Raw genomic sequence first — 25592 nt, 5'->3', positions numbered from 1 at the left:
AACCTTACAGTTGAAGAAATCTCCACACTACTACAGTTGTTGCCAAATCCACCTTTTTTCAATTCAAAGGAAAAAGACAAAAAGGGAGATCCACTATCAGCAATAATGAGTAACTTTTTCATGGAGGGCCTGGAAACCAAAGCCATCCACACACTGCAGACCCACACTCTGGAAAAGATAAGTCGATGACACCCTGGAAAAAATAAAATCTGGACATACACAGAGCTCACAGACCATCTGAACAACACGGACGACACCGGCAACATACAATTCACCCATGAAGAAGAAATAAACCAGACCATATCATATATAATATTCACCACCGACAAGACAGCAGCATAAAAATCACAGTTTACAGAAAACCCACACACATGTACAGTACCTGTACCTCCTCTGGACATCAGAACACCCCACAGCACACAAACTATCAATAGTCAGAACACTCTATGAACAGACCAGCATCATAACCGAAGACCAAGACAGACAAGAGGAGGACAGACATCAAAAAACTCACTCACACACTGCCAATATCCAAAATGGGCCATTAACAAAGAAAAACAGCAAGTCAAGAACAATGAGAAGAAACAAACAAAAACATGAAAACAAAGTACACACAAAGAATGGACAATAAGATCAGAGACACAATTACCATACCACACATCTGATGGATAACAGAACTCATACAATAAATAATGAAAAAACACAGCATCAACACAGCAGTACAGCCACACACTGAACTCTGACAGTTACTTACACACTCCAAAGACAAAATAGAACCGGACAAAAGTGTAACATCATTTATGAAATATAATGCAAGTCATGTGAAAAAACACACATAGCAGAAACAGGAAGAGCGTTCAGCACAAGGAAAAAGGAACACCAGAAAGAGTGTGAAAAAGAGACAGCTGGACGACTCACAAGGACACTAAAAGAAAGAGCCGAACAAGAAAACTTAAAATCCACATTCACAGACCACTGCAAAAGGAACAACATTTTTGACTGGAACAAGAGCAGGATTGTAGCACCGGAGGCCAACAAACATAAACAGTGGATCAAGGAGGCCATTCAGATCCGGAAGCGGGTGAACGACTCCATGAACCGGGACGAGGGACTTACAGCCTTTCACACACCTGGGACTCCTTCCTCCAGAGACCATCGTCGGGAAGCTTGACCGGCGTGACAGATTCTGACCTGATCTGTCAGGCTGGTCACCTGATAAAAAGACACGTCATCAACACGTCAGATGACGCTCTGAGGAAGACTGCAGACAGCAGCTGAAATATGTCAGCAAGGTTAAAACAATCCTTGCTAATTTGTCAGTAAAAAAAAGAAACACTAATGTAATTATGTGTTTGTTTGCTTTAATGACAAAAGCGCTGCATTAGAGCTGCTAAGAGGTGGTTGATGTAGATGGTGGGCACACAAAACACTCGAGCCTCACAAGAGAGACAAGGTTCACAACCAGAATTCCAGAATTTCCAAAACCGGAATTCGATATCAAAAGCCCTTTGGTTAAGTTCAGAGTTTAGGTTAAATAAATGTAAATGAATTTATTGTCTTATTGTGGACACTGCACTAAACCAGAACACCATCTTAGCCAAGTGCTGCCAGTGCCTAAACATAGGTGGACAAAATCTGAATTACCTAAATATGTTCCTTCAGACAAGGTTGACTATACAGGCTATGCAGACACCGGAAAACTGTCAGTGGGTTTAGTCTTTGTTTTAGTTCTTTTCTTTTAAGGGGAGAAGGCAGTTGCCTGCAAATAGTCAGACTCCTTTGGTTAAAGAGTCTCGTGGCTGAGGACTTTGGGGGTATTGACAATAACTCTGATAATACTATAATTACCAATGAGGTAGTTCTAAAGGTTGGATAGGTTCCCAGGAGTTTCTCTTGTCATCTGTGCAGCGTTTATTATATCCAGGACCCTGCAGCCGATGTTTGAACAACAGAAACACTGAGGCGGTCTCCCGTACAGTGTAGCTGCTGCTTCAAACTGGATTTATTGCTGGGTCCACAAGATGAGCATCAGTATTTATGGTGCTCATCTTGTCTGTTGTATATTAGAATGTGTTCAACAGTTTAATGGCGTTGCTCTCTGAAGTTTAAGTGACACTCAATCCAGCAACCTCTAAGACTGAGGAGCGAAGATCTAACTAAAGCAAAAACTTGTAGCTGTAAAATACAGGCTAATCAATATGTATTTACAAAGCTCCTATTCTTTAATGTATTTCAATATAAACATTGCAACTATTATGTAAATGTAAAAGGGAAGAAGGACATTTAACTGTTAAGTTACAGTCTATTTTATGCATAAATCAGTCAAGCTGGTTCCTGCCAGTCAGTTCCAAAACAGCATTAGTGAATGCAGTTCTTAATATTACACTAATATTAATACAATTTAACAATAAAGAACTGACGGATGAAAGCAGCAAGGCGCCTTTTTGACTGACTCCCAAATGTGGCAGCCTGAAGATATTTTTTCTTTGTGCCTCTGATAGGATAAATGACAAACCACTAGACGTAAAGACAATATTGAATTGGTGGCTCCAAAACTAAATCAAACTTTCCCCAGAGTTGAACTCAGGAAAGCATATCTATCGGAATTTCATGGAATGGATCTTTGTTGTAGATTGTCTTAAGACTGTCAGTTTGAACTGTCTGCCATAACACAGAACATCTGATATTACCAGTGGGATTGTGGAAGAAGTATGCTCAGAGGTCGAGTCCTAGCAGGAACCAAGAAAAGCACCCAGAGAGTGCAGTACTCTGCCAAGGCTTCTCAGTCATTGTATGATTTCCGACGAATGGAATCTTTTAAAGAATTCGTGGTCCGCAGCAGTCGATTTGTAGTAGGATCACAATCCCATTCCTTGCGAGACAGGGGCACGATGGTTAGTTCAATGCTTTGTACTCAGAATAGATATTTCTGAACAGTATCTGCTTCTTAAATCATTATTGTGTGTTTGAATCAACATTCAAAAATAACATTTATAGTGACACCTGCACTCATCTGTAAATGAATATGAGTAATCCTTACAGTATCTGTTGTCTACAGCTAAATGAAACACTTCTTTTTCAGTTCATTAAATCCCTGACGGCAGCCAGACACGTGCGAGCACAGTGCCATTATGCACAACCATCCAATTTACTATCATTAAATCATATGCAAATGCCACCGTGACTGCTACTGAATAACCACGCACACATCTACACAGATCAGCTAGGCCTGTTGCGGTGTATCATCTTAAAGGCTTTTGTATCATGGCCCCTTTGAAAAATTAAAAACGAACCTGCAGTTTGTTGTTAATTATTTGAAAATATGATGAACAGATGCGCGGTATGGCATTTTAATATATGATGCGACCATTTACAACGTGAAACACAGTAAAATTGTGCCTCAAATAACATTGGATTGGCTACGTGTGAATCTCAAAGATATTTTTTTATTATACATTTTTGGACAGCTGTCATTTCATTCGTTGAGCTGTTATCGTCGTGCATTACTGTGAGCCAGCAATGTGGTTGGCTGACATATTAGCCAGCGCACACTCACACAGAGTTGTTGAGAGATTTCAGATTTGTCCCACAAGTGTCAGCCTGCTGTTTGGGGTAGAAGAGGCATCACCAAGGTTGTCAAGCTTCATTGTGGGGCCACCAAGAATATCCACTACAGTACTGTAAAATGTGCAGTATTTAATTGCAGTGCATTCAGTAGTTAGTTTTTTTTTTAGCAGCACTGCCTTTGTTGTAGTAACTATACTGTTGGGTGGTTGGGTTTTGTGGTGATGGGAACTATAGACTGACTTAAACTCATATCAGATTTATTTACTGCATCATCTTTCCTACTTCATCTCCTCTCAAGGTCCACAAACATTTCTCTTCCAATGATGTGCTGCATGTCCTTTGTTTGGCTCTTAGCAACCAAAGTCCTGTATGTTGTAGATTCTCCCAATCCAATAACAGGCTTTCTGCACACTTAACCAGCTATTTTTGTGCTTTTTGTGTTATCTCAGCCTAGGATAGACTGCTAACTGCTCTGGCAGCTTTTCCACTAGACCGTGAATCCTCTGTCCTTGGTTTATAGAATGAAAATATGCTGAATACACTTTCTCATTGTCCTGTCACTTCATGAAAACAATGCTGTATTTCAAAGGTTATCCACAAAAATGTCTTAGGGGAAGAAGGAGTACATTGTGGCCTACTTTCTCTTGAAATATATGTCATAATATTAAATTATCATTCATGTGTCCTATTTCGAATATTAATAGTTTAAAAAAAATCATGTTAGTGACCATGTTTCCTCTGTAGTTTGACCACTCACACAGGGTGGCATGCATTCAGTGAAATCAGCATATCATTGATGTAACCTTGTACGCTCTGGTCCAAAATAAAGGCCCCTGGTGTTAAAAAGTCACTAAAAACAACACTAAACATCCTGCCACACTGCCCAGCATCCTGTCACTACTTGTACTGAACAGATGTGACTCCCTTTGCTGATTGTGGTCGATTCTGTGGAGGCTACAGAAGAAAATCTCCCAGTTACTGCCTTGACCAATAGTTTTCTTTTCCAAGTCCAAATACAATCTTATTTTTTTTTCTTCTGCTTAGTTGTATTGACTTTAGCAGATATGTCAAAAGAATAAGCCAGAAAATCGAAGCAATCATTCTCCGTCTTTTTAAACAGAAAGTTGTTGGCAGAATTTTTTAATTAAATGTTAACCTAATATGTCTATTTGTTAATGCATGGTTTTATAAGTTTTATGAGACATTAACAAAGCAATTTAGGTTAGAAAGTCAGCATTTTCAGTATCATATACGATGCGTTGTGATCTTATGTCACATGCGGTAGTGGTCTTGAGTGCGTTGCATGGTAGAAGGTGGTAGAGAGCATGTCAGGACATCAGATCCACACTTTTGCTAACAATGGAGTCATGCTACGTTTCCAGAGATGTTAGCGTGACGGATGGAATGTCTAAGCCAGGACTATGTGAGGCTGATAGCTGGTGTGGTCCTCTTAATATACACCTCTGTCAATTCCAACATCACAGCAGCAGCTTCTGGGGCTATGTTAGACAAAGAGAGGTATCACCGATCTCAGCTGATCCATGCACACTTGTTTCTGTTTCTGTAAGTATCAGTGCTTCTGCCAGTATTAAAGGTGGAGCATATGATTCCAGTGGAATTTATTGAATATTTTTCTTGCAGTCTTTTAGCTGTCCACTCTGTGTGTGCACTGAAAAAACCCAGTTCTGTAAATGTGAAACAAAGCTGCTTAGACCAAACCAAACAACGTAATTTATGTTGCACATTTGTGCTTGTGCATGATAGACGGAAGAGGTGGAGGAGCAGAAATGGAGGGAAAGGGAACAGTAAAGGGAATGGATATCAAATTTCCGATGGCTACGTGTCTACATGTACTAACAAGCTTTAGCTGGGCAGCACGCTCATGTTACATCCTTATATGTGATGTGAACACAGCACTACTTATTGTTATCAAATTGTGATCAGCCATAAAGCTACTTGCTGAGTTCTCCATGGGTGATTTCTCTTTATCCTCCCGGTCTCTTTGATGCCTAGTAAGCTCATACTTTTAATGCTATGGTCCATCATATGTACATAAATAAATATTTCTGATTTCATCAGAGTCAAAACCGCTATTAGGATTTGGGTATTTCCTGTTGTTAAAACTGACCTGTAAAGTTGTCTTTGAGGCAGGTATAAATCTCTGTGATGAAAGTGACTCTTAATGCTAGTGGAGAGCATATAGGGATCTATCTATCTATCTATCTATCTATCTATCTATCTATCTATCTATCTATCTATCTATCTATCTATCTATCTATCTATCTATCTATCTATCTATCTATCTATCTATCTATCTATCTATCTATCTATCTATCTATCTATCTATCTATCTATCTATCTATCTATCTATCTATCTATCTATCTATCTATCTATCTTTTTTTTATTATTTAAATCTGCTTTATTTTTCCATAAAACGTAAGCTGTTCTTTCAGTTTCATTAACAGGAAATCATCAGCTCCACTATGCTGCCTTTTCTGTATTGCAGAGCAATGACAAGAATTCCCACTGGCAACATGGCAACTTAAAGACGGTGGTGGCCATACTTTCTGAGCCTGTGACATGTTGTAAATCGCTATCGTTAGTCACTGCATGTGAACAATAGACATTGCTGCCAAGCCCAATTTCTGTCAAACCTCATTGCTGACTACATGCCACAAACAACCTTATCAACTACTCCTGTACTTTGGTGTAAAGGTGGAGTAAGTTATTGATTTCCATTGTGTGATGATATAGTCAAATGTTGATTTGACATTAATCCCATTCTACATTCAACTCATACAGGAGCAGTACAGATAGCTGGATGAGGAGATGGAGTGTTTATTAGCATGGAGTCAGAGCAGTGGGTAACACTGACTCATTGAGGTAGTGACAGATTGTGTCCATGGAGAATTCTGACTTTGTGCTTTACGCAGGTAAACATATGTGCTTTGGAACCTATCAGCTCCCATTGGAGCCACTTTGGTTCCCTTTGCATTCTTCTTGCTTGCTTTTAACCTTAATCACATCAGTACTTTAATATTGCATTCAGTAAGTCTTTATTCTATGTGTCTATTACTCAGGCTATGACAGCCCATGTGAAATATCCATCCATCCATCCATCCATCATCTGTACACCACATAATCCTCATTAGGGTCATGGGGGGGCTGGAGTCTATCCCAACTGACTGAAAGTGCAAACCACCAAGCCTCTGTGCAGCCATGTGAAATAAATATGTTATTTTGGAGCGGGTGTTATGTTTGATGGGAGTTGGTGTTGTGTGTTCCAGATTTTTTTTTTTTTTTTTGCTCCTGGCTTTTCTCAGACATGGTGAGTTTAAAACAAAGGCTTGACATTTTTACAGGCCAAGGATATACAGGTCATTCGGTTCTAGAGCTGTGACCTAGTCATGGCGGAGGGCACTGAATGGAACCCAGTGAGCAAGCTGCTTCACAGCACCCATCCTGTCCTGCAGGAGGGTAGCACATGGCTTTTATTTTGGGATAAACACCTGGGAGTTCTTCTGAATATAAATAAGGTCTGGTCTGTCTGACCTCATTTTATCTATCTGTAGTATACATTTTTTTTGGTGCTAATACCCGTTCTCTCATACATACCGATTTAGATCAAATAAATAAATCGTAACAAATAAACATTGCTTCACTTATAAATTCGGTTACTTGTGATTTAGTTTCTTATAAAAACAGTGAGGAAAACTATGCAGTTACTAAGAAAAAAATTCAAAAAAATCATCACCCTAATTGGCATATCTGTTCAAGTGTACTATGTCTACAGAGAATGATATATAAATGTCATTTAAATGGCAGTGTGGAGGTAGAATGCCCTTTTTTGTCCTTTTCAGCTTAAGGGTAAAAATAAAGTAAAAATAGCATCCATTTAGAACAAGCTGCCTCATTAGCCAGTTCTCTTAATCAGCAAATCAATAACCTATGAAAGCAAGATGTTCATCTTTGTAATATGATTACAAACGGAAACAGACAATTGCATCTAAAATAGATTCTACAGAAGGCTTACCAGTCCCTTCACCCTGTTGTATTATTTATTCTAATGGAGGCAAAACAGTAAAATCATGAGTTAGACACAGGACATGTTTCTGAGTCATGAGACTGAACCACTCACCTGACTCCGGGTGCTATTACTGTGAAATCTCATTAACAGCTGATTTCATTGCTGCCTTAACGCCAGGTTATGATGTGAAAAGAGAGATTTCTTTTTTCCTCCTCGGGCCTCCTCAAGGTGTAATCTGTTACAAACGCTTCAAAATAGATTTTTATGTGGGAGGAGACTGTGGAAGCTGAGTCATCTATTCTAATTATTATTTTAATACATCACACTGGGTTTAAAAGTAGACACTCATATGCTTACATTTGTGTTTTGCTTTGTTTAGTTATCATTAAAAGCACATATGTCTGTTGTTTTTCCTCCTCTGTTACCAAAGAATACTGTTTACCATATATAATAGGTGCCCTAGGAACAGCTGCCTCATGAGAGAGTGACAGCATTCTAGAAAAGACAAAAAAAAAGCCACCGTAAATGCTTTCTGATTAACGTAAGAGAGGTGTCAATATATTGAAGAACCTCTATAATTACTCTGCCAAGGAAGGGCAGCGTTATGTGATGATCGGCGTACATTTGTTTGTCTGTTTGTCTGTCTGTTAGCAACATTACTCAAAAACGGACAAACAAATTTGGATGAAATTTTCAGGGAAGGTCAGAAATGACATAAGGACCACCTCATTAGATTTTGGCACTGATGTGGCTCACAGTTTGGATACACGGATTTGTTAAAGATTTCTGTATTACTGCGAGATAGCGGCATGGCGTCACTGTAACTGTGACTACAAGTGAACACTACATCAGCTGCCTGCTGACGATCACGATTGCGATCCTGTTGCCGTGATTTCTGCCACAATTTTTTTCAAGATTTCAATCGTCGGAAATCATACTACAACTGAGAAGCCTTGGCAGAGTACTGCACTCTCTAAGTGCTTTTCTTGTTTAAAACTTTATGAATGTGGACAACAAGCTGCAGTTATTCAGTGTACCTTGATGACTTACCACCATGGGGTGCCCACAATGTACTTGTTACATCAGTGGTTTAAACCAGGTTTCTTTGCATTTCTTTTGCCTCTTTTATTCTGTGTTATTTTTTGTTTGTTTGTTTTTTTAGTGGGGAGTTTTCCAATAAAGCAAAGGTCTTAAAACTAATCTGTTATAGAGACAGTTCAGGTCACAAACTCAGATCTCTGCTGTGCATCTGTACACTGTAAGATAACGGCGGAAGCGCGTGTCTGTGTATGTGTGTGTGTGTGCATGTGTGTGTGTGTGTATGTGCACGTGTGTGTATATGTGTGTGTGTGTGTGTGTGTGTGTTAGGCCTATAGCTATACTTCCACCACAGCTGAGTTTTTGTGCGACGTTAAACTGATTGAGAATCTTTATGTAAAACAAGCTATTTTTCACAGGCAGCTCTATTCAAAGGGACTCTATTCTGTGCTCATCTCATTGTTCTTTACAATCAAAATGAATGCATCGACTGGCTGCTTATGTTTATTTATCTGTTTAAAATCCATATCTGAGAAAGTCTATTGAAATTCATAGTGAAGATCCTTTTTTTCGCAGGCACCAACAAAACTACAATTCAGGGATGTCTATTGGCTTTTAGTTTAGAGTGGGATGAAAATGTAAATGGACTAGCATGAGCTTGAGAAACTGTCATTTTGATTTTCCTCTTGCAAGATAAAAGACAGTGATTCAGTGTTTATTTTTTTTTGTTCTCTTTTTGCTGGTGTGTTTTTTTTCCCCTCTCAAATTGCTCACTCTCAATGTGCTGAATTCTAGCAGCTATGTTTTTTTAGTTACCTTTTTCGTATCAGTTTCATCCCCACTATTCGACTGGGGACTTGATAAGAAAGCTGAGCAAGAATACAAAGAGTCACAGTACACAGTTGCCACAGAGTCAGACAGAGAGCAGCAGAGCGGAGCAGAAAATGTCCTGGTCCTTGCTGAGGTCCAAAACTTCTGTTCCAGTATCTCCCAACTGCAGTGCAACTCTCCTCCAGCCCGGGGCCATTCAGTTCGGCCCAGCTATTGCAAGCACTCCAGGGTGCTAAGAAGACTGAATTAAATAAATAAAGATTCTGCGTGTGTGCGTGTGTGTGTGTGTGTGTGTGTGTGCATAAAGATTGATGATTTCAGACTGAGGCCAGGGTTCTCACACAGCCGTGACCCAGCTCCCCCTCACCTTTGATAGATAGATGGCTTTAAGGGCTTGTGGCGGATCAGAAGTGATCCTCAGTATCTCCCACAGACCGCACAACCTGACTGCAAAGTTTTGTCGGCCCAGGTGGCCAGCCAACACCCGGTGCATTAAGGCAGCCCGGAATGAACATGCACATGATTGAATTTGGCCTAGGAGCAATAAAAGTTTCCCAGATTTTCACAGCACTGGTTGCTTAGAAAGATTAATTTCAAGTTGAAGTTGATTGAGTAGTTGTAGTTTTTGACCCTTCTGAAGGTGAAAGAAAGACCTTAAGCACTATGATACCGTATCATACCATTTTAGATGAGTGTTTATAGCCTGTTTTTCCGAAGCAACTATAAGCTATTGCTGCTGTCTTTCTGAATGTGTAGAGTTCCCATTGTTACACGCATTTCTCTCTATTGCAATTTTAGCAGGGATGGTGCTTTTATGTGGCAGTTTTTTTTTTTTTTAGCAGATTAATTAACCTTAACCCTAACCCTACATCATGTTTTCATTAATCTCAGCATGCTGGATGTATGATTTTATAGCTTTGTCCCAGGTGCTGCTGTGCCACATTTTGTGTAATTTCCAGTGAATTAAATGTCAATAAATGTAATTGATCTGTTCTAATTTAACAAGTGGTAATATTAGCTAACAGTGACAGCAGAGAGAAAAGGGAGGTATTTTGGGGTACTGGGATGTTTTGCCAGTCAGTATGGGCAGTATAGTGTGAAATGTGTGAGATCACTGCAGAGTATGTGAGTGCTGAATATTAGATTGAACAGTGGAAGGAAGTGTTGTGTTGGACGCTGTCATTTTTAAGTCTGACTACAGTACCATTCAAAAGTTTGGGGTCACCAAGACAATTTCATGTTTTCCATGAAAACTCACACTTTTATTCAGAATCAATAATGATAGTGCATATCCAAATATGGGATATCAGTCCCCTTTATTATGAATAATTCGTATCAAAAAACATAAATGTATTAAACCCCAGTTGATATTCATGCTTCCTAGGAATAAATCTGTTGTTCCATTCTAGTGTTGCCATCAGGCAAAATTTATCTCCGTCAGAGATATCCAACTGAAATCAGCTATGAAATGAGTTGACCCTGCATACACACTACCGTTCAAACATTTGGGATCACTTAGAAATGTCTTTATTTTTGAAAGAAAAGCAATTTTTTCAATGAAGATAACATTAAATGAATCAGAAATACAGTGTAGACATTGTTAATGTGGTAAATGACTATTCTAGCTGGAAACGGATGATTTTTAATGGAATATCTACATAGGGATACAGAGGAACATTTCCAGCAACCATCACTCTTGTGTTCTAATGGTACTTTGTGTTAGCTAATAGTGTTGAAAGGCTAATTGATGATTAGAAAATCCTGGTGCAATTAGGTTTGGTTTCTAATGTTATGTATATTAGGTTGTAGCACCTGCTCACACTTAGTGATTTAGGTTGAGGAACTAATGAAGTCAGATCATGTTAAGCCATTGAGAATCATGCAGACATTAACTGGCACTTTAATAACTTAAATAAAACAAACAAACAAAAAAGAAATGAAGAAAACTAAGAGAACCATAGGCAAATGAAGAGTTTAACCTCAGTGAATAAAAAATGATGTGGAAGAAAAACTCGAAAACAAAACAAAACTAATATAGACATGTCAGAGAAGGTGAGGCTGGGAAGCATAGTCTTCTCCCACTAATTGTCTTGTTTGGAGGGATACTCAGCTGGAAGAACCTGGTTTGTTTAAATTTTATAAACCCCAAGGAGAAATCCAAAATAAGTAGGTCTTCTGGTGGAGTGACTGTGAACAGTTTCAGCTCATATTGTCGCTTTGTTTATCCTTTCTGCCTTTTTATAAAGGAAGTGGGCAGTTTAATTTCTCAACCTGATATTTGATTTTATTTCTTTGCTCCCTGGAAATAATGCCAAAGGTCTCAAACATAAAAATACACTTTTGTAATTTATATGGCCGGTTGTAGAAAAATGGTTCCAAAATGCTGGTCCACTGGAACCTTCCCACCACTGCTCTGTATGTAGTCAGTTTTATGAGCTTCATGGAAAAATGGCTTTTATTTTTATGTTTCCTCTGTCTGAATCTCATGAGTGCATTATGAAGTGTGTATGTGCTGATTTTGTGTAGTTTTGTTGTTGCTGACTTTGTTTGCTGTGTTCCTAAAAAAAAGAAAAGAAAAAAAGATAAAAGTATTGTCAGTGCCTGAACATTACTTTCCAATTTTGCAATACTATGAAGTCCACAATACAGTACATGGCTTCTTTGGACATTTGCTGCTCCTTCTCCTGAGCACGCAGGTTATGGTTAGGGCTGGGGCTGTTTTCTGTTTTGTGATCAGTATGATGGGACTAAAAGGTGTTTCAAAATGCACCTGCTGAAAGAGGGAAGTTTTTCAGAGCTCATCCCAAAATTAATTTTAAGACATGCATGAACAGAATTTGTGACCATAACAGGCACTATTTAAATCAGCAGTTATTTGTCCTAATGCCTGACTGCAGAGGATTTTAATGCACACAATGCAGATTACATATTGACTCAGTTCTCTCTGACATATTCTTTGGTAACTCTGTCATCCATGAATTAGTCTGTCTTTACATAAGAATTTTGTTTTCTGGCAGCAAGAAAACATCAAACTCGTGAACTCAGTCCAGATCAATGGAAGCTGTCCTTATACAAAGTCTTACCACTTCAGGTGTCTTATGTCCAAGAATATAGCAATGAAATAGAATGTATTGACATTCTTCTGAAGGCTTCTGAAAAGCTCAAATTACTATTTTAATCTTGGCTCAGTAAACAGCCTTTGCAGTGTCTGGCCCTGCTGCTTGTATTGGTGCTCAGTAAACACCATCAGTCTGTATATTTAGCAACAGTAAGCAACTGCTATATGATAACGGATGAAGATTGTTAACGTTGTATTTCTCATATTTGAAACACAAGGGAAAGTATTATCGTTGTTGAATAATATTGTTGATATAACATTTGATTTCAATCACTTACAGTCAGGTCCATAAATATTTGGACAATGACACGATATTCAGCATTCCGGCTCTGCACACCACCACAATGGATTTGAAAGGAAACAATCAACATGAGCTCTAAGTACAGACTTTCAGTTTTAATTTGAGGATATTTACATCCAAATCAAGTGAATGGAGCAGGAATTACAACACATTTTGTATGTGTCCTCCACCTTTTTAAGGTAAATGGACAATTGTCTGCTCAGCTGTTCCATGGCCAGGTGTGTGTTATTCCCTCATTATTTTATTTACACAGAGCAGATAAAAGGTCTAGAGTTCATTTCAAGTGTTCTCAATATGAAGTCCAATGAGCCGTCACTATCAGTGAAGCAAGCTGAAGCTTAATTTTTAAGCAAAACATCAGAGAAGTGGGGTCACTTAGAAATGTCATTTTTTAAAGTTATTTTCTGGCATTTCTTCATCTTTATTTGACAGGTTAAGGTGAGAGGCAGACAGGAGAATAGGGGAGAAGAATGGGGGGGGGACACCTGCAGCAAAGGGCCGTGAGCTGGACTCCAATCCAAGCCACTGCATCGGGGACTATAGCCCCCGTTTATGGGTTGCCCACGCAACCAGTTGAGCTATCTGGGCACCTCAGAAATGTCCTTATTTTTGAAAGAAAAGCAATATTTTTTCAGTGAAGATAACATCAAATGAATCAGAAATACAGCCCAGACATTGTTCATGTGCTTAATGACTATTCTACCTGGAAACGACAGGTTTTTATTGGAATATCTCCATAGAGGTACAGAGGAACATTTCCAGCAACCATCACTCCTGTGTTCTAATGCTACATTGTGTTAGCTAACGGTGTTGAAAGGTTAATTGATGATTAGAAAACCCTTGTGCAATTATGTTAGCACATGAATAAAAGTGTGAGTTTTCATGGATATATATATATATATATATATATATATATATATATATGTGTGTGTTTTTGTGTGTGTGTGTGTGTGTGTGCGTGCATATATGCTGTAGCAAGTTCATATATTAGCTACTTTTTATCTGCTGTCCTGCGTATGCGGTCAGATACCAGCACTTTTAAAATACAGTAGCTATTGTTGTGACAGGGAGGTCAACAGTTATAGAATACGTTTGCTCCCATTTACTGTATCAGTTAATGGGAGTAGGTTTTTTTATGAAGTGGAATGAAGAATGGCACTGGTATTTTTTTTTTTTTAGGAAGCTTTGCTTAAAAAAAAAAAAAAAAACTATTGTACAGAAGCAGAACTACTAGTGTGATTTATCATGACACATTCACTTTTATACAATACAGTCTATATAGTTTTCACTCACATTCTGTACCTTGTGTTACACAGCTGCTTCTCCTGTAGTATAACTGAGATGTAAAAGAATTTGTGGCCTCGGGGATTAGAGGCAGTAAGAGTTTGCATTTTTATTGATATGCTCCAAACATGTGCATGCTATTGACAGGTCACATTTAAATTGTACTGTCACAGGAGATTCGTTTTTCCTTCTCACCCATTTCATGTTTCCTTTAAAGATGATTATGCATCAAAGGAGGCCTGGCACATCAAGACAGTCCATATACTGAAGGGTGATTGTCAGTGAAAAAAAAAGCAAAAAACAAAACTATATATTTACCTGCTTCTTCAGCAGCAGCAACAGTGAAACAGGTTAAGAGTCAAATTGCATTACAGTGGCAGTCGGTCTTCATTGTCTTCTTGGACATCTTTCAAATAAGCATTCTTTCCGGGTATTTGTTTGAATAACAACAGCTCTGTCTCTTCTTTTTCAACGCATTTCACTGCAACTTTTTTCCTTCTCAACCATGGTAACAGCATCTCCACTCCCACTCTCTCTTTGGTTATGTGTCCTGTACTGTCTGTTAACAGCTCCTATCTGCCATTCCGCTTCTGTTTCGTTCTTTCCCCCTGCTTGGATTCATCAATTTAAATCCTACCTCGCCGTATCCCCCTGCTCCCTCTCCTTAAATGCCTATATCCCTCAAGCATCTGCTCTCCTTTATTTTTTCCCCTTCAAAGTTGTTCCCCTTGCCTTGCACACAAATATCTTTCTCGCTTTCCATTTTCTAACCCATTTTCCTCTGTGCCCTTGAGTTTGAACATGGCATTTCAGGGACAGAGAAAGGGTACATTATCTTCTGCCGGCCTCCTGAGACTTCCTGGCTCTCTTTGCTTTCTTCTGTTGACCAGCGTCTCCTGTGCTGTCTCCCTGACGCCCTGCCATGTCATTTTAATGGCAGTGCAGGACATAGTGCCACCTCACTAATGACTCAGTCACAAATCCAGCAGCTCGTTTTAACAAAGACTCATAAATTAGAAAGGTCGTTGTCGACTTATGGGAGAAAAAAAATTTTTTTCCTTGGTGACAAGTACCAAAAAAAGGATAAGTAGCAATGCTGTTGTACACTTTTTTTTTTAACTTCTTACCCATTAAAATGAAGAAACACCATAATGAGTTGTTTGGGTATTTTGCTGTGCAGTGGCTACTGAAGTGTCCCCTGAACTCTTTGTTCTCTCTTTCGTCCATATAAATACGATTTTTTTTCCCTTTGGCACATGGTTTAGTGTGGTTTACTTAGACAGTTGGGTGACTGGAAATAAAACTGAATGCAGCAGCACATGAACATGTGCAGCAGTGTGACCACAATCTATTGTAACAACGGCAACAGCACAGAGATGTGTGTACTGTTTTTGTAGGGGTTTTTTCTACACTGAAAACATCTTCTGAAAACATTCACTCTTCCATAAGTGAGTCAAAAATGACCCGTATAAGAAACAATGCATTTTTATGCCATTTTTGTCATTTTGGTTGAAAATAATCATTTGTATTGTTGTTTGTGTTATATTTTTGTCTGCACAAGAATGATTACATGTTTGAAATTTGTTTCTTTTTCACTTTATAATTCATTTTAAACATTTTGACAATTGAAAAAGAAGAATATCATCCATTTTGTTGACATTTTTCCACTCTTTCCCCCAAGCTGTTGCTGCTCTCCGTCCCTCCAACTTTGTGCACTGCATCACCTCCGTATAATATTGTCAGTGATAAAGAGCTTAGGGTAGGAATACAAATATTACAATTTCTTTAAAAGTACAAAAAGATAGCTTAAAAACATAAATGGAATGGTATCAAAACCATGTTCTTTGAGGAATAGCTGGAATATGAAATGATAAAAACATTTTAAAGCTGGAAATGGTTACACTGTCTTTTTAAAGAGTTTAGCAACCAATCAGGTCACAGTCAGACAAATTGTCTCTGAATGGAAACTATTTAGTTATGTGGCTATTCTCCCAGCAAAGATGACTCCCAAAGCACAAAGCAGAATTCTAGATGTGGGAATAAAAAATAAATAAATCAATAAATCAATAAAGAAGAAAGAAAGAAAAGGACCCAACATAACAGCTTAAGGCTTTGAAAATGAGTCATGCCATGAGTTCATGAGTCTACTATATGCAAATCATGGTGCATGGCATCCATTGGCAGGATGCCATGGACAAAGCTGCATCTCTCAAAAAAATCAAAAACAAAATAAAAAAAAAAACCCAAAAATCTAAATTATATACATATGATATTTTAAAAAATGTTTTGTGGACGAATGAAACTGAGGTGGATTTAATTTTTTTTTTTTTTTTTGAGCATACACTGATGCAGTGTAAAATGAGTGTTTCATACCAACATAAAAAACATCACCCCAAAGATAAAGTATGGCGGTAGCAATTTAATGACTAAATTTTTCCATCATCGATGTGAAAACGATTTCCCAGATATATCCATATAACCAAGATATATTCCAGGATGATATTAGGGAGACTGTCAATCTGGAGTTCTGTAGAAGCTGATAATGCAGAAGGAAAATGACAGTCTTAGAGTAATATGAATTATATAATCGGAATATAATTATTAATGCATGACTGTTTTCATCATTTTAATGTTGCAGCTGCAAAAAGTGAAGCTGATTTTAATATTTACTGCCGGGTAGTTTATAAAGTTCCCCCTGGGGATCAACAGCGTTTCATCTTAATCTAATGATAAGGCCTCACTGTGAGATTTTCCAACACTAACAGGCAGCGTCATGATTTATTTGCTAATTATGCTTTGTTTTAATTATCTCAATATCTGTATCTCAATAATTAATAGTGTAAAATTTTGTTAATTAGCTAATAGCTGCAATAACTAGTACTCACATATCCAAAAGAGTGGAGTTAACACCCACTGTCATGGCCTTTAAGGTCTCAAAAAGTCAGTTTGATGATTGAGCGAGGGTTGAGCAGTTGTTTAGGTGAGAGTTGAGCTCATCACAGCTCCATGCTCCTGGGACCACATCATACATTGTAGATTCACAAAACAGTCGTAGCTTGATGTACTTTGTGGACTGCAAATGTGACGCCATGAGATTGGAATGAGGCTGTTGCCATGTTGGTCTTTGGAAACTATATGTGACAAGTGAGAAGTGGATCTGACTGGAGAGTTTGGTTGTAGGGTTTATCCTTCCCAGGTGTGGTGATGGGTGCGACCGGTTGGCTGAAGGTGGAGGGAACCGGGTGGTGGCCCAATCAGACAGGTCGAGAGGCAGTGAGAACAAAGGCCGGAGTGCAGGTCTTCAGCTCCACACTCATCAGCTGAGATGACTGGCATCTGGGGTTCTGGGGTTCAAACCAGCCACAGCTGGGCCTACACAGGCCACCTCCCTGTACAAAGGCCCAAAAGAAATCCACCACAGAAGCAAGACGGCACACAACCACCTGTGGCCATAACACCCACCCTGCTTATCATCTATTTTACTATAAATAGGATCATATTTTATAAATTAACGACCATGATTTATTGAAAAAGGCATGAAAGTAATGATTGTGACCATATTTGATTCGAAAAAATGTTTACTACAGTAACAAATCAAAGGAGAATTTACATATAGATTTCATAGATTTTCTGCTCATGGATAATGTTCTTGGTACTCATGTCACTAAATGCCATAATAACATAACTTTAAAAGAAAAGAGATTTAAGTATAATGATACTCACCAGTAATGAATGTAATCGGAGTTTTTTCCTTACAAGATGTTAAGAGGAGCTTATGCGTGTTTCTTCCAGCGGTTTAGAACTATTGGTTCTGAGTCTCTTTAATACCTGCAGCATCAGACAGCAGCAAGATCCATATGTGTATCTCCAAAAAGAAAGAGTTTCTACATTTTCACAATGAACAATAGTGCTTACAACTTATGAAATGCTTATAATTATAAATTATCGCTGAGAACAGATCAGTCAAAATCAGGACCTGATAGCAGGTCTCACTGTGTGGGTCTACATATCTTTATATTAGACAGAGGAACAGTCACACACAGAATGGACATTTAGTTTCCAGCTGTTAAGGACTATTTCTTTGTAGTTTGTAGTAGTACAGCAGCAGGATCTATGAGTGTCTCCAAAGAGAGAGAACTGTGGCATTCACACATGCAGCACATCGGTACTTCATTAATTAGGTTTAACTATAAATGATCTAGACATGGAAAAAGGGCCAATTAGGATGTAATAGCAGCTGTGAATTTTTGTCCACCTCAGAGAGTTAAACTATCGCTCAGAGTCACACTTCATCAGCTGCAGTTTAATATATTGTCACATTCGCTGTGGAAGAAATCAGATACACTGGGCTGACTGGCACTTTGTTCGGCTGCTATTGGTTTTAGTTTTAGTCTGTTACTACATTATGTTTTATAAATGACTTGATGTATTGACTAGTCTCACATGAATGATGAATGCCATGTGCATACCGTGATGAACCGTGTGGGAGGTATGTGTGAATGCAGCCATTAGGAACATTTAATGAAAAGTAAGCAATGTCTGAATGATTACTATGCCGTCACTGTAATGGATCGATGAAGCTAGCAATGTTCCATTAACTTCTCCAACAAAACTGAGAATGTTGGATGGTTGAGTGCAGGACTGACATAAAAGACCATTCCTGTTTGTGTTCCATGAGCTTAACTTTGCTAGTTGTAACTCAGTTGAAGGTCAGATCACACTTTGTGATTATCACTAAAATAACTAGCAATTTCAAAAGGATTATATACTTTATCTTGACATGATGCATGAAAGGAAAAAAAAAAACCTTGCATTAGTGCAAACACTTTAGATTTAAATGGCTGATAGAGCAGGATGGTTTGTGTAAATGAGGGGATGGACTGGATTGGTGAAATCACTTGGGAGTAACTCTGGACAAAGAGGCACAGGTGTTGATGGTTTAGAAATACATTTGAAATACATATATTCCATTAAAAATCAGCTGTTTAATGTTCTTCACTGAAAAGAAAAAAGATTTTCTTTCAAAAATGAGGACATTTCTAAGTGACCCCAAATTTTTGAACGGTGCAACTGAATTGCTCTGCTTATACAGCAGAGGAGCAGCTGATGTACTTTCTGTTTTATTCCCACAAAGGAAAACTACCATCAGCTTATGCTCCACAACATACAGTGAAAACAGACACCAGAGTTTACAACAATTACAGTTTTATTTCAGTAAATAAATCTCTTTATACGTAGGGGATAAGGTGCAAAAGTATGAGCAGATGTGAGAGCACAGTAAGCTCCAGCAGCAAGAGTGGTGACACATGCAAGCCTCTGCAGGCCTGTCTGTTATTCACACCTTCTCAGGTGGACAATTAAGACAGCCCATCCACCACTCAAAGCCTGTATTCTTCACTGCTACTGCAAGACGAGTGAGGGTGCAGAGGGACTTAACAACAACCCACACACAAAAGTCTCACACAGGAAGTCGAGATCACTGTCACATTTATTGGATTTTACCCTGTGATGGATAGGAGTCTGAATTGCTTTAAACCTTTGTACTGTGATGCATGTACAGTGCATAGTATTTAGTTGTTTTGTTTTTTTTTTAAAAATAAAACAACAACAACAACAACAACAAAAAACAAAGCCAATCTGAGACACACTAGTTAGACAGACCCTATTAGACACAAGGACCACCTCATTAGATTTTGGCAGTGATGCAGCTTGGAATCTGGATCCACGGATTTGTTAAAGACTTCTGTATCATTTCGAGACAGCGGCACAGTGTCACTGTAACTATGACAACAAGTGAACACTACGTCAGCTGCCTGATGACGATCACATTATTGCAATCTGACTACAAATCGGCCACTCTGGACTTTTCGGGACTTATCCGTCGGAAATGACACAAGGAACAACTGATTAAACTGTGGGGGTGTTTCTGAGTCCCATCAATTCCCACCGACCGCTACATCTTTAGCTAACGTGATTCAGTATCCGTAAATAACATACACACGCAAAACACACGCCTGTGCTCAGAGCAAGGTCATTTTGTTTGTGGGTACACCTATATTAAATGGCCACATTCTATGTTGCCGTGATTTATGATTATCAATAACTAATAAATAAACAAATGCTACGTTTCTCAAAATAAAAATAAAAATGTGCATTTCTGACAATGCCCATGTGGGGGAATGAACAGCCTTGGCGGAGTCCTGCACTCTCTGAGTGCTTTTCTTGTTAAAAATGTAACTGATACAGTCACATTCATAACATCTACATGGGAGATCCTGAAAGAAATTGGTATAATGTTGGTAAACAATTTGATTTGAAAACTCCACACTGTTAGTTTCATTTTCACTCATAAAAACATATACTCCAACAGAAACGCGTTACATAGTGGTGTTACGGAGGTTTTTTCTTTTATTTTGCAAATTACTTCAGCAAGTTTAAAAGATAATTACAGACAAAGAAAAGGTATAACCAGAATACCAAAGTGAGGATGCATGTTCTGAATTTATTTTCAGTGCCATTACCTATGGAGAGGCATGGGTTTTATATGTTAGTCTCGAGGACGGCTGCTTCTGCTGCTGATATGAAGTTACCTGCCAAAACACTGATGCCTGATAGGAACACTTTGACAACGTGTGTCAGCTGACAGCCTCATCTTGATTAAGTCTCCTCTGAGGATTTACAATGTTACTTTACCTGGCACTGTGGTCTCTATTGGCGACTTGTAATATCCTCTTTTGAGAGAGAACAAAAAAAAAAACACAAGCAGAAAAGGAACCAAAAGTAACAGAAATGGAACAGAGTGTAACCTCCACTTTCATACAAACTCTCCTGATACTCCTTGTCAGGTGATCAGTGTGTCACTTAGGACTTGTCTCCATAACAGCCTTCCCAGGTGCAATTCAGTAATATGCCTAAACCCAGTAAAGTGGATCCACATGCAATTTATTACTGTCACCTACCAACATCTTGGGAGGAGGCTTGAAGTCAATTATGTCTTTTGTTCTGTACGTTGAGTGCTGTATTAGGTGTCTCTGTCAAGCGTGTCAAATTGATACAAGAAAAAGAAGAGAGGCTGGCATTTCCTCCCGTTCATACTCTCATATCTTTGTAGTAGTTCTGGTGAGCTTCCAGACTTCAGACACACAAAAAAGAGCAGACTATGAAAGTTTTGACAGACAAGTGATAATGAGTGGGGGCTGAACACAGCTCTAATCAGCAAGTGTTGTAACATCCTCTTGAAATGTCAGTAAGCTCAGAACCAGTCTGTGTAAGTGCTGAAAGAACAATGCAGAAGAGAGGAATACAACATTGGACACACATCATGATATTTACCAGTGTAAGTTTTGACACACATGTAGCGATTTGAATTTTACCTGACATGGCAGATCAGATTTCTACAAGCATTACCAGGATCTGTCTCCTCTCCTGCTGCAGCTGAACTTAGATCTTTGGTTGCTGTGTTGGATTTGGAGCTAAACCAACTCTTTCTTTGGTTAGAAGAAATTCTTTATTTGTTACTGCTGTACATCACAATTCTAAATCAAGCACAACATCAAGTATCCATGAGCTCTCATTATCAACACCTACCTTCTTCCTCTCGACGCAGCAGTGTGATGATGACGCCATGCAGGGACACAAAAATGTGAAAATACCAAATGAATCCACAGCTGCTGACTGATCACATTAACTCTGAATGATCCTTTCCACTTTTCTCCCTCTTTGTCTTTGTGATCTTTCACAGGGGACCTGGCATCAGACGACGAGTACCTGGAAATCCCATCAATCTCCAGACAGAGAGCAGGGACATATGAATGCACAGCTGTCAACGATATTGATACAGATGTGCAGACTGTAGACATCACTGTCAACTGTAAGTCCATTGCTGAATTGAGCAAAAGCATATTCTAATGGTGATTTTAATATTTTAAGAATTGTTTAATCATCAGTTTAGGAAAAGTGCCAAATATTTGCTGATTTCACCTGTTTAAATGTGAGCCTTTGCTGCTTTTCCCATGTCACTGTGAGCTGAATATCAGTTAAAGCTGGACAGCTAATTTTGGCAAGCAATATACACTACTGTTCAAAAATTTAAAGTCACTCAGAAATGTCCTAATTTTTGAAAGAAAAGCTTTTTTTTTTCAAGGAATATAATATTAAACTAATCAGAAATACAGTCTAGACATTGTTAATGTGGTAAATGACTATTCTTGCTGGAAACGGCTGATTTTTAATGGAGAATCTGCGTAGGGGTACAGAGGAACATTTCCAGCAACCATCACTCCTGTGTTCTAGAAAATCCATGTGCAATTATGTTAGCACATGAATAAAAGTGTGAGTTTTCATGGAAAACATTAAATTGTCTGGGTGACTCCAAACTTTTGAACATTAGTGCATATCATGTTGAACTGTGGGAAATGACAAGATTTCTTTTCAATATTTGCTGTCATTCTATAGTGATTAATACATGTTATTGGCGGAAATTTGAATATTGAGTTTCCTGTTCAATTTACAATTCAGTTTACAATATAGCATGATGTTTAATTTTTTTTAATTTGCCCAGAAAACTTTAGAAGCACTTTAAATCACACCAACTTATGCTCCCAAACTATCTCCTCAAAGCTGTATCAGTGCTGGAGAATGATCTGACTGCACCCATTATCTTTTTGCTGTAAGGGTAAAAAGATTTGGTTTGCTTTTATTCCCTTAAATAAATAACAAATACGCAGTGACAGTGATCCTGCAAAATATTGTTGGGGGAACTTTTTTTGGTGGATCTTTTGCATGTGGTGAGAGGAGCAGCCTGTTAGACAGCAAATGTTGTAAATATGCTTTGAAAATCTTTGCAGCCACTCAAAAAAAATCAAACAATTCTACCTTATTGCATTCCATATCTTCAGCAAAATTTGTCAGTTCAGCATGTAAATGTCTGCTGTTGTTGGTGTTGTTTACCATAGTGAAGAGAATTTTGAAAATGGTAATAGTAATAGTAGAAGGGATGCACAACTCCAATTCAGTCTTGGTGGGTCAGACATCTTGCAAACAGCCTCATCTCTTTATATCATCATTTTCAACATCATGGAATCATACTTTTGAGATTTTAATGTCATGATTCATAACACAACTTTCACCGATCTGTGAATTGCAAATTTACATATGGTGACTGAAGAGGCTGCTGAAGTCCACTGAGCGGTCTGCCATGTTCATGAAACCAGTCTGAGATGACTTTGTTTTGTGATTTGGTGCATTATCCTGCTGGAAGTAGCCAATAGAAGACATAAACAACACATGGATGGACATGGTCATCCACTGATATGCCGACAGGCTGCGGCATTCACACTCTGATTGTTATGAAGCGACTAAAAGTGTGCCACGAAAACATTCTTCACACCAGAACACCAACAGCAGCCTGCACTGTTGACTGTTGGGTGCATGAATACACGCTGTTGATGCCAAATTCCGACGTACCATCTGCAGCCTCACCAGAAACAGAGATTCATCTGATCGGGCTCGGCGTTAATGAGTCAGTTCCTCAGATTTCTGTTCTGTTCAGCTCAGTCAGTCTGGCCATTCTTCTTTGATCTCTGTCATTGACAAGGGGTTGATGACTGGATTTTCAACTAATTTTCCACCATTTCAATGTGTGATGTAAAAATTAATTGAAGCTCCTGACCTGTGTCTGTTTATGCAGTGCAATCAGCCACTCGTGTGACTGGCTGTTTGCAAGAATGAGCAGGTCTGATCCTAATAAAGTGGTCAACGAGTGCACTACATGGGTTTTTTTTTTTTTTTTTTTTTTTTGGGCTTATCTGCTCTTGAGATATATTCTGATTTTAAATGATAGTCACAAATAACTTTATGTCCACTGTTTTAGCTTCTTTTTTGCAGATTTAGTTTGATTTCATAAAATAGGCACCAGGTTTTTATCTGATAACAGCTTAATTTACTCTCATTGGTCCCTAACAATATGCAGTAATGCCGATGTAATAAATATTGCACATAATTTGAACTCATAATTCCTGTTCACTTATTATTGTTGTGTAGATCACAGCTATGAATCAAAATCCTGGCTGAAGGCAGGGAAATGCCATGACCTGTCTCTCGATATGCATGACTTGTGCTGCTTTGTAGTCCTGAACACAGTGCTCCAATGTGTTGCTGCCTTCTTGTAGATGCTCCAACTGTGTCAGAGGGCAGAGATGTTGGAGTGACTCTAGGCCAGAGAGGAGTACTGGAGTGTGAGGCTGATGCGGTGCCCGAGGCAGATTTTGAGTGGTATAAAGATGACAGAAGGTAATGGGTTTTACATTTGCATTTTGAGCAGGCAAATGGAAAACTGTGTGTGTGTGTGTGTGTGTGTGTGTGTGCGTGCGTGCGTGCGTGCGTGCGTGCGTGCGTGCGTGCGTGCGTGCGTGCGTGCGTGCGTGCGTGCGTGCGTGCGTGCGTGCGTGCGTGCGTGCGTGCGTGCGTGCGTGCGTGCGTGCGTGCGTGCGTGTGTGTTTACCATTCAGTTTTGATCAGTTTCCACTAAACGTATTGATAGCTACTGATCTGTTGCTAGTCAGATGTTGATATTGTGGTGCTATATATTAATTATATTTTTTGGTAACTAATTTGGCAAGCGAAAAAAAGAAAATATGACTGACGTGTTTTTTTTTCCCCCCCTTCCGTTTAGGATCTTCAGTGGTTTTGATGGCATGGAAATTGTCAATACTGGATCACTGTCTAAGCTGACTTTTTTTAATGTGTCTGACGGAGATTATGGTAACTACACCTGTGTTGCCATAAACAAACTTGGGAACTCAAACACAAGCTTTCTTCTGTATGGTGAGTACATATATAGTACTAATGGACTATAAGTAAGATACGATAGTATATTGTTTAATTCATATAGAATATGTAAACAATGTGAAATGAAAGAGGCAACGATGTATGCGTTTTGGCTCTTTCATAGAACTATGACAAAATCTGCTGACTGAAAAATATACATGCATCAACTTGAATTATCAGTTTTCGCAATGTAAAAAGCTGCATTAATCAGATTTTGTTCGTGGCCTAAATTCTTAACTTCTTGTGAGTAATTACAGCCAACTACAGCTGCTGACCTCTCTGAGCCAATCTGAATAGGGCCCATTTGATACACTCATTAGACTCAGCCACAAACACTACAGTGGGAAAGTCTGAGGATCTCAGAAATGTTCTTAAAAAAGCAAATAATTGACATAAACAATATAGGAAATACACTTGGAACCATTTCAAAGCAGCTACACATCCCAAAATCAACTGTGTAAACAACTGTTTGTATAAAGTGCATGGTAGAGTTGTGTTACTGCCAGAATCATGAATAAAACACAAGCTATCACCTCACCTCAGGATAGTCAATGGTCAAGCAAGAACAACCAAAAATGTAGGTCTGCAATGAATTAAA

The 25592-nt window shown here is 38.7% G+C and overlaps 1 protein-coding gene across 4 annotated transcripts in view; it reads left to right on the top strand.

The window, feature by feature from the left end:
* Positions 1–25592, top strand: part of ntm (neurotrimin) — a 471807-nt gene that overhangs the window by 435251 nt on the left and 10964 nt on the right. For all 4 annotated transcript variants that reach the window (XM_023275098.3, XM_023275099.3, XM_023275100.3 and 1 more), the window contains 3 exons: positions 21909–22037; positions 24337–24457; positions 24840–24991. In XM_023275098.3, the coding sequence (XP_023130866.1) occupies positions 21909–22037; positions 24337–24457; positions 24840–24991 (402 nt within the window). The remainder of the gene's footprint in view (positions 1–21908; positions 22038–24336; positions 24458–24839; positions 24992–25592) is intronic.

Source organism: Amphiprion ocellaris, chromosome 14 (genome assembly GCF_022539595.1).
Source record: "Amphiprion ocellaris isolate individual 3 ecotype Okinawa chromosome 14, ASM2253959v1, whole genome shotgun sequence".
NCBI classification, from domain to species: domain Eukaryota; kingdom Metazoa; phylum Chordata; class Actinopteri; family Pomacentridae; genus Amphiprion; species Amphiprion ocellaris.
Note: the sequence above shows the minus strand (reverse complement) of the source record. Positions and strands in the feature narration are given on the sequence as shown.